This window comes from Bicyclus anynana, chromosome 13 (genome assembly GCF_947172395.1).
Source record: "Bicyclus anynana chromosome 13, ilBicAnyn1.1, whole genome shotgun sequence".
Taxonomy (NCBI): domain Eukaryota; kingdom Metazoa; phylum Arthropoda; class Insecta; order Lepidoptera; family Nymphalidae; genus Bicyclus; species Bicyclus anynana.
In genome coordinates this window covers 2690935-2704757 of record NC_069095.1, presented here as the reverse complement: position 1 = coordinate 2704757, position 13823 = coordinate 2690935, and the positions used below count along the sequence as shown (strand labels likewise).

Sequence of the window (13823 nt, the reverse complement as noted above, 5' to 3'; positions counted from 1 at the left end):
GCTGTTACAGAGATAACTCCGGACAAACAGACTGACATAGTTTGTTTATGTTTTAGTATTGTATAACTATAGGCATTTTAAAATCACAGACAGACCCTTTCATTTGATTTATATGTATTGATGATAAAACATAATATATTGATGAGTTAGAGCGTGGCAATCTACTAAGCAAATATATTCTATAACTCCTTTCATGTAAAATTGGTTTTTTACTAAGTAATTTTAAAGTAGCGTTAAGAAGCATTGCATTAAAATGTAAGTTCATTGAGGTTTTCTAGCTGTAAATGTATTAGATATGCATTAGATTATTACGTGATAGCGCAGTGGATATGACCTCTGCCTCCGATTCCGGAGGGTTTGGGTGCGAATCCGGTCCGGGGCATGCAACTCCAACTTTTCAGTTGTGTGCATTTTAAGAAATTAAATATCACGTGTTTCAAACGGTGAAGGAAAACATCGTGAGGAAACCATGCAGGACTGAATTTTCTTACTTCTCTGCGTGTGTGAAGTCTGCCAATCCGCATTGGGCCAGCGTGGTGGACTATTGGCCTAACCCCTCTCATTCTGAGAGGAGACTCGAGCTCAGCAGTGAGCCGAATATGGGTTGATAAAGAAATGTATTAGAATACTTCAAAATAAGATAAAAGAGTTTTCGCTTACTTCGCTAATGCATTTCAGAAGGAATCCAATAAAATCTGTCCTGCCATTCACTACTACTTAGAGATACTTTGATTTAAATAATAAAATATACATACAATAGTTTTTATGTACACAAGTAGAACAGTTAGTTTATATAGCATTAATAACAGTAGTAATAAAGTGTACAAAAGGTATATTTTATGGTAGTGCATGCTTTATTTATAAACATTTCCTATTATTAGTTTACAAATATTGCAAAAGCAAAACTTACATATTGTTAAGATTTACAACTGTGTCATAAAATTAAGTTATTTATTTTCAAAGAAAGTCTTTCTTAAGGCAAATAGTTTTGGCTTAAAACCCCCATTAACTGCGGTGTTGACAAGCGTACTCTATGGTGTAAAAAGACAATAGTTTTGGTGTATTTATGGTGGCAATACATAATTGCGGTAGGCTTCTTTTGTCTAAGTGGAGACGGTCCCTGTTTTATTGCAGTCCGACGGATTTCAAAAGAATTTATTGCATATCCTAAAACCAATAGAGCCGCACATTTTTGAATTATTATTTCGTTTGTTTTAGAGATCCGTAAATTAGCAACGTATTAAAATATGTAACTATAGTATGCGCATTATCATCTGAGTCGTCCGGTCATAAAAGTCAAAAAAGATAGGAATGTGCAGCGCGCCTACCTGCGCACCCTAATTATCGATAAACGGCTACCTGCGCACGTGCTAATGATGAGTCAATAATGATTTGGACGATTCTGATTGGTCGGTTTCTAATGTAATTGCATTGCGTATTTTTTTTGCTATAAATGTGTTTACTGCAATTAAATAAATACATTCATGTGTTACTCGTTGCGCACTATGGATACTAATATATAATAAATTTGGCAGAAGACGAAGATTCTGATGATGAAGACTCAGATGAAGATTAATTTTATTTAGTTAATAATTATATAATATGAAATATGTATTATATTAAATCAAATATTGTTAATTTTTTTAATTTTGTGAACAAGATACGATAATAAACTTTACTTATCGATAATATGTCTTTCATTGTTACACCCTTCACTAGACGGCTCCATAAGACCCATAAGTGCAAGCGAGATAGATATAGAGAAATGATTTATGGCCCTAAGACTCAGTTGTTAATGCTATTAGTATACAAATATCTTACCTTAGGTAATAAGTATTAGTTTTAATTAGTTAATACATTTAGTTAATTTATTTTTATGTATATCACTTTTATAGCAACTTAATAAAGCGGCTTTATATAGTAAAATGAGAAAATGATGCCTCCTTTTGTTAATAATCTCTCTAAGAGAGAAAAGAGAAGGATGTTTATGTATTTATTTCATGCAAATAAAATTGTTCGATACTTGTTCGCTGCCTACACTCGTATGATATCAATATAAAGTTTTATTTTTACATGCATATAAATATAGCTTGATCTCTATATAGTATTAAGATTCTTGGCCTTATATTATGTTATATTAACTGTCGTGGTGTGTTTATAGTGTTAGATTTACTTACATTAATTGATATGTCAATTAAATTGCCAAGGACATAATAATAAGAGTGTTGTGCTGTAGATTGCATTGCCAGTTTAACATTATTGTTGAGTCTGATGCCTGTGTCTATATTGTTACCCGGGCAATCTAAGATCAAGAACGTAAAACATAAGCAGTAGGTAAGTAATAGAAACACCAAGAATCCATTCTTATCTTAGAAAATGGTACCAGATCAGCTGATTGTAAAAATGCTGATTTGCCGTGATAGCCCAGTGTATATGACCTCTGCCGTCAATTCGGAGGGTATAGGTTCGAATACGGTCCGAGGCATGCAACACCAACTTTACAATTGTGTATGTGTATTTTAAGAAATTAAATATTACATGTCTCAAACGGTGAAGGATAGACATCGTGAGGAAACCTGCATACCTGAGAATTTTCTTAATTACATGTGTAAAGTCTGCCAATGTGCTTTGGGCCAGCGTGGTGGACTATAGGCCTAATCCCTCTTAGAATTAGAGGAGAGTCGTGCTTAGCCTTGAGCCGAATATGGGTTGCTAATGATAATGATGAACTAAAGGTAACCTTGACAGGGTCAAGGTGTACGAAATATTTTAATAGCAAATTTTGGTTGAAATCACGGAACCCTTAACATTAAATCTAAACATGACATCTTATTTCTTAGTCCAAGTGCAAGAGTCCAGCCAATTATGTATGGGCAATAAAAGCCTTCGGTTACAGCTTATACAATTGTTTGAAATACTTTTTGGTTTTCAATTCTGGCTGCCAGTATTGTATTGCTCTGTTTTACAGTTTTACGTTGAACTGTTTCAATTACAGGGCTTCCGAATAGCGAGATTCGTTCCAGTTTGTCAACTCAAAGTTTTGGATAGAAGGCCCAAGTTTGTACACAACAGTGCCAATACAGTCTACTGTATTGTAAAGCAGTTTGAACAAATAGAAGTGAAAAAAACTCGCTTTTTGTGGTTTTTGGGGAATTTAGTTGAGTTGATAATCGGCTTCTGTTCAAGTAACGTCTTGGTAATAAAAAGTTATGAACAATCAATCATAGAGCGTCTCAATTTTAACACTGTATCTACAGAGTAAAGATATATTTACTGTGGCATCTATCTGCTACCGAAGATTTTAAATTAAAACCGTGAAAAATAGTCTGTTTTGTTTATTTCAATTAGTAAGGCTTACACGCACTTAATGCACGCCATTGATGACCAATAATTATTGTCACGTTTTTGCAGCACCCACGGCTATAACTAATCGTGTATTGGTCGCTGCGTGCATGACAGCTCGACTTATGAAACGTCTTCGCTGCCGTTTGCGCTGCAGAAACGTGAGAATAATTGACCGTCAATGGCTGACTTGATAGGTCTTGGATTTAATTGCTAAATGCCAGCTTGAATCAATAATTATGTGTATTACTTATTTTTAAATTGGATCATGGTAGACTTCGGCCGTGGATCAACCATCGTAGATATTTCCAATAAGTAAAACGTTGTGTTACAATGTAGCGTAGAAAACGATAAGTGAGAATTAAATAAATGTTATACGTAACATACTACTTAACTTGTTATACATATTAATTATATTACTGGATAATAGTTACAAGTACAAAGTCAGCCATTGACGTTCAATTATTCTCACGTTTCTGCAGCGCAAACGACAGCGTTGCATAAGTAGAGCCGTCATGCACCCAGTGATCAATACACGATCAGTTATACTTAGTCGCGGGTGCTGCAGTAACGTGAGAATAATGATCGTCAATGGCGTGCATAACATTATCACTGAACCTCAGGCTAAACCAAGAGAAAGTCAATCACCAATTTTTCGTAGGAAAATAAGCAGGTAGGTAATAGAGCACCATGATTAAGCAGGCTCCTAGTCTTTGACAAACAATCATATGATGAGAATATAGGATGGGTGTAACTCTAAGATTGAATATATTACGCTATAATAATATTCGACAAAATGCCGCAATATTCTGTTTATAAATATAGTCTGAGGGTTATGAACATAAGATTAGTGTATATTTCGTATAAAGGTTCAATAGTACGCAACGATATCGAGCAGTGTCAATAAGTTAGTACGATTCTTCGGAAAAGATCTTTGTGAGATGTTTTCGATGCTTGTTGTTAAGAGATAAGTGGTAATATTGTGTGTATTGGAGGCAAATATTGGTCGCCACGGGCTCGTGAGATATTGACTCTGACTATTGACTCGAAATATCAATAGTCTGGTCTCCGATATGACCTTGCTCTGTTCATAGAATTGTTAACTGTAACAATTTCGTTGAAACGTTGTGTGCTATGGGTGTATCGCGTTTAAAAGCTGTGTATAGAGTTATATGGATACCTAGAAAGCTATTTAAGCCACCTGTACACTACCGAATTGCAAGCAACGTAGGTAGGAACATATAAACCAATATGCCAATGTTGTATTTTGCCCAAAAGTTTTTCAAAATAACGGTAAACTTGTAATAAAGCAGAGCTTTCAGTTATTTGCATATAAAGGATTGTGTAAGGCTTTTTGCAAACTCCTGATTAGATTGTATCAAAAACTTTAAACTTATAAACAAATTATTAATAACTTAAAATGTGACTTCAAATCATCAACCTAAATTCAGGTCTTTAAAAAATATCATAAATTTGTCAAGCGGTGGATATCTACTCGTAAATAAGAAGTTTGACTCTTTTTTTTTTTTTTTTATTCTTTACAAGTTAGCCCTTGACTACAATCTCACCTGATGGTAAGTGATGATGCAGTCTAAGATGGAAGCGGGCTAACTTGTTAGAAGGAGGATGAAAATCCACACCCCTTTCGGTTTCTACACGGCATCGTACCGGAACGCTAAATCGCTTGGCGGTACGTCTTTGCCGGTAGGGTGGTAACTAGCCACGGCCGAAGCCTCCCACCAGCCAGACCTGGACCAATTAAGAATATCTCAATCTGCCCAGCCGGGGATCGAACCCAGGACCTCCGTCTTGTAAATCCACCGCGCATACCACTGCGCCACGGAGGTCGTCAAAATATTAGACTCTTTTAAAATAATATTTCTTTGTTACTTTAAAAGATTTGATTGTTGGTTTGTTTATTTGCATTGTACAGGCTTCTGGATAATAATAAACTACTGGACAAGTTAAAAGAAATACCATTATAGCTTGGCAAATTTGTACGTAACGATCCTGATGGTCCGCGCGGGCCAGGAGGGGGTTAGCGAGGCCTGCGTGCGCGACTTTATACCCGCGCAGTCCTTCCCTTTGTCTCGTGCGCACGACCTTATACCCGCGCAGTCCTTTCCCCTCGTCGCCCGCATGTCATTGGAGTGTCATCAACGAACTTGCCAAGCTATAGAATTAACTCTAATAAACATAGGCTATATTTTATCCCCGTATTCCAGCGAAAACGGAAACTACGCGAGAGAAACCTACTATACTATAACTACTAGGCACCACCAACCCCTCTCCGAGCGCGCAATGCGAGCAGCAGCGCGTCGCGCAGCCGCTTCGCAGTTTGGATCGTGCCGCGATGCAAGAACCAGCTCATGACTAAGGGCCCCGTATGGGTTCGAAACTAGTCGGGCATACTCCGTCCTCACGTGAGTTTTAGCCGTGTTTCATAATCAACTACTAGGCACTTGAAATAGCCACAGTTACCTAGTCAGTCGCACCTGTGTAGTCCCCCTTAGACACTCGAAGCGTCTCCCACGGTAGATGCAATTCGACACGCACGTGTTATGGCATCCGATGACTTTTGGTGACTCACGATAGTCCACGAGACCCTTAAATCTCAATGGACGTGTTTTTTCAGCTAACTAGCCTGTGTAGGCTTTAAGGTTTTTCCTTATAGTATTTGAAGCTCCTCATGATTTTTTTTTAATTTACATGATATTATATGAAATTTTGGAACATTATTATCAGCCTATTTTAATGGACTACTACTGGATCAAGTTTTTCTCCATAAAAGAGGGGAACATGTAGAGATTATAGTCATTAGACCCACCACGCTCCTCAATTGATGGTTGACGGGCTCAGGATGATAAATAAATATAGATGCTTCTTATTCTCGATTACTATAAGATGTTAATGGTAAAGAACGGGTGCGATGGCTAAACATGCTTTAAGAGGCGCGGAGGTAACACCGCCAACTCCGGGCTGAGAAATTTTTCTTATTTAGAATTTCTTTAGAAGAAAAAATCCTCAACATTTATCTCTTATCATATATCACTTATCGAAAATCTAATCCGGTAACTTGTAATTCAAAACTAAATTTGACGGACTAGGCAACTATTTTGTCGGCGACACTACGAGTCGTTCGTCATCGTTATCAACCCATATTCGGCTCACTGCTGAGCTCGAGTCTCCTCTCAGAATGAGAGGGGTTAGGCCAATAGTCCACCACGCTGGCCCAATGCGGATTGGCAGACTTGACACACGCAGAGAATTAAGAAAATTATCTGGTATGCAGGTTTTCTCACGATGTTTTCCTTCACCGTTTGAGACATGTGATATTTAATTTATTAAAATGCACACAACTGAAAAGTTGGACGGGCATGCCTCGGACCGGATTCAAACCCACACCCTCCGGAATTGGAAGCAGAGGTCACATCCACTGGGCTAACACGGCTCAACTACGAGTAATTACTCCAAACATTGTTAATTTTTTTTTAACAATACAATTTTTTAATTATGCGTATGTATTGAATAAGTACAATTTGCCTTTCAATATTGAATGTCTACGTACACCTACACTTTACGATATTTGGACAAAAAGCTTTCATTTCCAATAAAAAAAAGTAAAATGGAAAAAAGCATCGGACTCGTTAGCTCACCATCTGCTCCGAGCTTCCAAAAATATAAATATTACGCTAAATAGATATTGAACTACACAAAAGAATGGTACACCACAATTTCTTTATTATCTCATTTTTATTTCGTTCGGATCTGTCAATCATGGTATTCAATTGCTGTGTCCGCCCTCTCGTCAAATTTTATCGAATCCTATATGCACTTCCTTTTCCCGTCCAATGCTAAGAACGGACGAGTTTTTATTTAACTTTAACTATAGATAACTATAAATACTCTATTTACTGCTTCATTAGACCTGTAGTTAGCTGTGGCTTCGGAAGGCGTTGGGTTCGAGGTTGGACTGTACATTTTATTTCTATTTTTTCATTTATTTATAAAAAATACGGAGTTTACAATAAAAAGTAAATACTTAAATACAAATACAACAGTAAATACAACTACAAAATTCACAAAGCTTTGACGTTGATGTCCATCTGTAACAGAATCTAAAAAAATACTTGATCTTTAATATTTTCTTTATGGTATTATTAAAAAAGCTATTTTGAACTATCATGAATGACCGTACATTATTATCTACTCTACTTTTCAATTCTGATTACTGTTCTGACTTCTGTTTACTTTATTCAAACTCTGTTTCAATATTTATTTACGAAGCAAAAAAGAATTTAAAAATGTATTAAAAGTTTGTTACGAGTTAGCCAGTTGTAAAGTCTAAAGAAACTTTTAAACTGGCAATGAATAAAGTATGCAACCGCGGTGCCAATGCGACCTCCTTTGAGCTGTAACTTGAGGACTGGTGTTCATTGAATCACGCAGGCATAAGTCTTCTACTCTGCATAACCAATATTTTAGTGAGTGTTTTTAAACAGGCGTGCCATCTGTTGTAAGGCGATGCAGTGCGGGTCCCAACGATGGATACAAAGACCCTCCATGCCCCGCGCGACCCCCCTCCCAGACACCCATGCGGCTTTCGTTCGTTCAAACTTACGTAGGTCAGTTACCGCCCGACCGCAGGGAAGCATGGCTGCGTCAAAACTTTTTCCGCGATCGCGCAGTTTCTGTTTACATGCGCTGTAAAACGTAATTTACAAATACAAACAAACATTGTGAAACTGACTGTTAAGTGAATGAAACTTTTACAAAGGATATTACAAGTGATTTTATGTGACAAATGAACTGTGTTTATGTGGAAAAATGATCAAGAACTTATATGGAATGATTTCGTTCAAAGTTTGGATGTGTTTGGTTGCGGTGGCCGGTGCGCGCGCAGCACCCGCGCCGCCCGCCCCTGCCGGCTGTCAGTGGGACTATTCCGACGCAAAGTTGAGTGAATCTAACTTTCTCACGTGTAACATCAAAACCATCGGCTCGGCGGACTTCTTATTCAAAAACATCACCACGGCGCAGGCGTACAACATCAACAAGTTGAAGTTGACGTGCACCGATTTACTTTTCTTTGAAAGTTCCTTGCACATGAACACCGGCAATTTTTTAGGCCAGTTGCGAAAACTTGAAGACTTGCGCATTGAGTTCTGCAAAATACGTTACGTTCCAGCGACTGTTCTCTCTCCTCTGCGTGATTTGACTAGTTTGACTCTACGCTCATACAACACTGATTGGCCTGCCATGACAATGGAGTTTCACGCTGAGAGCTTTCGTGGATTAATGGAACTTCGGTCGCTGGATTTAGGTGACAATAATATTTATATGTTACCATCTGAAGTATTTTGCCCATTATTCAGCTTAGAGTCTTTGAATTTGACTAATAATAGAATGCAAGACATATCTGACATTGGATTCTCCGACTGGGGCAAAGGGCCTATTGCTCCAGGTAAATCATGCAATACTGGATTGAAGATGCTTGACTTGTCGCATAACAACGTCTTGAGGCTTCCAGATAACGGCCTTTCCAGCCTTCGATCACTTGAAGTGTTGAAAATTCAGAACAATTTAATTAACGAAATAGGCGACAGAGCCTTTGTGGGATTGAATTCATTAAAAGTTTTGAATTTATCAGGAAATAAATTAGTAGCTGTTCCCCCGGAGCTATTCCAATCTTCACGCGTTATCAAAGAAATCTCATTAGCGAATAATTCGCTATCTGTGTTGGCTCCTGGATTGTTGGAAGGACTAGATCAGTTAGAGAAGCTTGATTTATCAAGAAATCGGCTAACTAATGACTGGGTCAATCGTGATACCTTCTCTGGACTAATTCGTTTGATTATTTTGAACTTATCCTACAATAACCTTGTGCGCTTGGACCCCAAATCATTTCAAGACCTTAATAACCTACAAGTATTGAACCTAGACAATAACGCAATTGAAGTTATAAGTAATGGCGCCTTTGCAGAGCTGAAAAATCTTCACCAGCTTTCAATATCAGATAATAAAATCAAAATATTGAATGAGCACGTATTCTCAAATTTATTCGTACTCAGCCAATTATATTTAGACAATAATGATATTTCTTCAATCCATGAGCGTTCCTTTGAAAATATTACGTATTTACAAGATTTGGGACTTAATGGAAATAGCTTAAATGGAATTCCAAATGGCATAAAGAGGCTCAGATTTTTAAAATCACTTGATATTGGAAAGAATAATATAACGAAAGTTAGTAACACTTCATTCGAAGGACTCGAAGAGCTTTATGGTCTTCGTCTGGTAGACAACCATATAACCAGCATACCTAAAGATACCTTCAGTACTTTACCATCTTTACAAGTACTTAACTTGGCTTGCAACAAGATTGAAACGATTGAGCAAGATGCCTTCCTATCAAATCCGACATTAAAAGCTATTCGTCTAGATGGAAATAAACTAACTGACATTCGAGGTGTGTTTACTAAATTGAATACTTTAGGCTGGCTCAACATATCTGATAATAAACTTATATACTTTGACTACAGTTATATGCCAGATAGCCTTGAATGGTTAGATATTCATTTAAATAACATAACAAAATTGGATAACGAGCAGAACGTGCAACAAAACATTCGAATGCTTGATGTTAGCTATAACGCTTTAGAAAACGTCGATGAAAGGTCTATACCGGATTCTATTGAGGTCCTTTTCTTGAATAACAACAAAATTGACACTATTCATCCAGGTACATTTATACAGAAAAAGAATTTAGAAAAAGTCGTCGTAACAGACAATAAACTAAGGACCGTTGAGCTATCGGCGTTTACTTTACCTCACATTCCGAAACATAAATTGCTGCCAAGGTTTTTTATTGGCAACAATCCATTTGTATGCAATTGCCACATGATATGGCTGCAGAAAATAAATCTTTGGAATCATATGAGACAATATCCGAGATTCGCAGACTTGGACTCGATTACTTGCGAAGTAGTTAGCAACAAGTACGGCGGAAAGGCAAATTTAATGGATGTTCCTGAAACACAGTTCCTTTGTTCTTATGAAACTCATTGTTCTTCAAGTTGTTTCTGTTGTGACTTCGAAGCTTGCGATTGCAAAATGACATGCCCCGAGGGTTGTTCCTGTTTCCACGATAGTAATTGGAATTCGAACGTTATTGACTGTTCAAATGTTGGATATACTGAAATACCGGAAAAAATACCAATGGATGCTACTGAATTATATCTTGATGGAAATGATTTTGGTTCACTAGCGAGTCATCTTTTCATTGGAAAGAAAAAGCTGCATAAGTTGTATTTGAACAATAGCAATATCGCAACAATTGATAACGACACCTTAAACGGACTCCACTCTCTCAACGTACTTCATCTTGAAAATAATCACTTGACTGAACTAGCTGGTGGTGAATTTTCTCAAACAAAGCATTTGCGCGAGTTATATTTAAATGATAACCTCTTGACAAGTGTAGCGAACAAAACTTTTGAAAACTTATCTTCACTTCGTGTAGCGAACATACAAGGCAACAAAATATTAGATCTTGACAAAAAGTTAGCTCATATCGCGCATCTTGAAAATGTGAACGTGCGGGGTAATATATTCACTTGCTCTTGCGACAATATAATTTCGCTACAAAATTGGTTCAAAAAACACTATGAAGATCCTGCAGAAATGTTTTGTGCATCCGAAAACGGTTTAACTTTAAATTTAACAGTGTTCGATGTGATGGACAAGTGTCGTGACTCTGGTGTAATAGACAATACCATATCTAGTGAAAACCAACCTTATCAGTACGATGAAGTGAGCACTATTCGGTTAAACTTTGTACCCCTTCTAGCAGTAGTATTAATCAGTGTAATCCTTATTTTACTGTTTGGTGCATTAGCATTCTCTTTTAGGCAAAACGTGCGTTTATGGGCGCATTCCAAATATGGAGTGAGGTTGTTTAAGAGCGCTTCTATTCAAGAAAGCGAACTTGATAGGGATAGATTATACGATGGTTATGCTGTATACAGTTTGCTCGACGATGATTTTGTATCAAAGGTAGTAGCGCCTGAAATGGAACACTTCGGTTACACGATGTGTTTCCACTACAGAGACTTACAACACGCTCCGGATAACTATTTATCGGAACAGATCACAAATGCTGCTGAATCAACAAAGCGGATTATAATTTTTATATCTTTCAATTTCTTACAAAACGAATGGTCCAAAGTTTCGTTCAAAGAAGCAATAAAGCATGTCATCACGGCAATTCATCCTTCTATTCGGCGACATAGAGTAGTTTTCATTCTTACTACAGACATAAGCGCGTTAAATCTAGATTTAGACTTCCAGGACTATTTAAAAACCTGCAACGTGTTGTTATGGGGAGAAAAGAAGTTCTGGGAAAAAATTAGATTTCTAATGCCGGATATTTCAAACTTACAATGGAATAAAGATGCAATAAATTACAATCACGGCATATGTCCGAATGGGAGGCGGCATCCTTCTCGTTATACAGCTTCGCCGACTGCGCCGGAGCATTGGTACAAATACGACGCGATTCCGCCACAGACACCGACAACCGCTAACGTTGGTATTAGTGTCGAAGACGACAGTTCAATGCTTACTAACACGACATTGACAAGTCAAATACAAGAAGGTGACAATCCGCACCATAGTTATATATCAATCGATACCCAAAACTATGAACAGCCGTACGGTGGTCGGCCTAGGCCTCCTAATACGATGCGTAAACATCCCGGTCACCATTCCCCTTCAATGCTCGACGAGCAAGGTTATTTACAACCCCGATCCTCTGTACACGATTGCTTGCCTCAAACCCATTCGGGCATACACAGATAACATGTTACAAAACTAAACAATCGTTATCTCTTAAAGATATTTCTTAATGGAGCACTACATTCCAAACCCATAAGTAGACTAGGCTACGTTTTAAGTTGCCCATGCCTTATAGATACGTGATAATTTTACAATGTTTTGGTTGATGTCGGCCAAATAACTAATTCGTTCCTTAAAATCTTTGTAGGTGATAGATGATATAATTATATTAAAAGAGACTGTATTGTTGAAAAAAATCGCATACGTATCTGAATTAATGTAGCCTTATTGTTCGATTTTGATCATACAAAAGATATTGCATAATTGTACACTATCAGAATTAAAACTAATATTAAGGAGATGTTGTTTTGTTGTGTAAGACTGATAAAATATAATAATTATAGATTAACAAATTGCCAGTATAGGAAGTGAATGAACTTTATTGAGTATTTTGGTATAGTATGTTATATTATCTCATTGTTACCAAATATATTGTACATAATTTGTAATTAGACATTGTATAGCCTAAAATATGTGTAATATCTGTACAGTTTTACTAGTCATTAATTAAGATTGAAATGTGTTGTTACATGTAGATAGCTGCATAGTCAATAACATCATGAATTTAGTTATAGTTGCTATTATTATTCCTTGTAGTGAGATAATGTATTGATATATGATACAAATTGCCTAAACTGTATTGATAATGTGAATTTGTATATGTATCTCGTGTTGTTATTGGCTACGCATTGAAATGTACCTAATTATAATATAATAATCAAAACGTGGACTGTTGGAAGTGCTGATAAATTAAAAATCAAATAAACTTATCAAAATTTATTTCCTCTTTTCATTACATCCTTAAATATTCTGATAAATAACATTATTAGTACTGAAGTTCATTATAAAATTACCTACCATGAATGGAGAACAGACAATTTATTATCCTACAATGGGCTAGTTGACACTTTTTCTAAATGGTCTTAAATTGTTCTAGATTGAAAAAAATATATCAAATTTTTTGAGACGTGATAACATAAAAAAATATTATTAATTATTTATTTGACAATACGAGCCAAAACGCCTGTCGGCCATGATGGACTATATTTCAACTTTTTCATGACGTCACCTTAACAAATCCCTTACAAACGGACTAGTTGACAAAAATATTAGATCAATTAGTTTGACGTTTAGTACATCAAGTAACATTGTGACGTCACAAATATAAATGACCTTATATACTATTAAAATTATTGATATTTTGCTTTCAATAGTCTGTATCTACTCACGAGCAAAACATTACTTTTCAAAAAACAGAATTAGCTCTTAGTGATAGCTCTACGTGGTAAGCTTAATGACCTAAACGTATTCATGTGTATAACACTCGTAAGTAATTAATATTTATGAGATAACTAACAATGCAATGGCAAATAGCTTGTTTAGTTTTGTAAATCAGTAACCATAATTATAAATTTATTAATAATATTTACTTTACACGCACTTATCCAACAACACATTCTTAACTCTATCTTTATTGCGTAAAGTGTTTTGCGTGAATCTACAAACACATTTTTTTAGTTACAATGTTTGACTTCGTTTCTTTGATTTCCAACCCACAACACCCCTATCGATATTCAGTGGACATT

The 13823-nt window shown here is 36.4% G+C and overlaps 1 protein-coding gene across 1 annotated transcript; it reads left to right on the top strand.

Annotated features, from left to right (window-relative positions):
• Positions 1-7962: 7962 nt before the first annotated feature.
• Positions 7963-13017, top strand: LOC112045449 (toll-like receptor 6). The gene has a single exon (XM_024081621.2). The coding sequence runs from the start codon at positions 8170-8172 to the stop codon at positions 12199-12201; it is 4032 nt and encodes a 1343-aa protein (XP_023937389.2). The 5' UTR covers positions 7963-8169; the 3' UTR covers positions 12202-13017.
• The last annotated feature ends 806 nt before the right edge of the window (positions 13018-13823 follow it).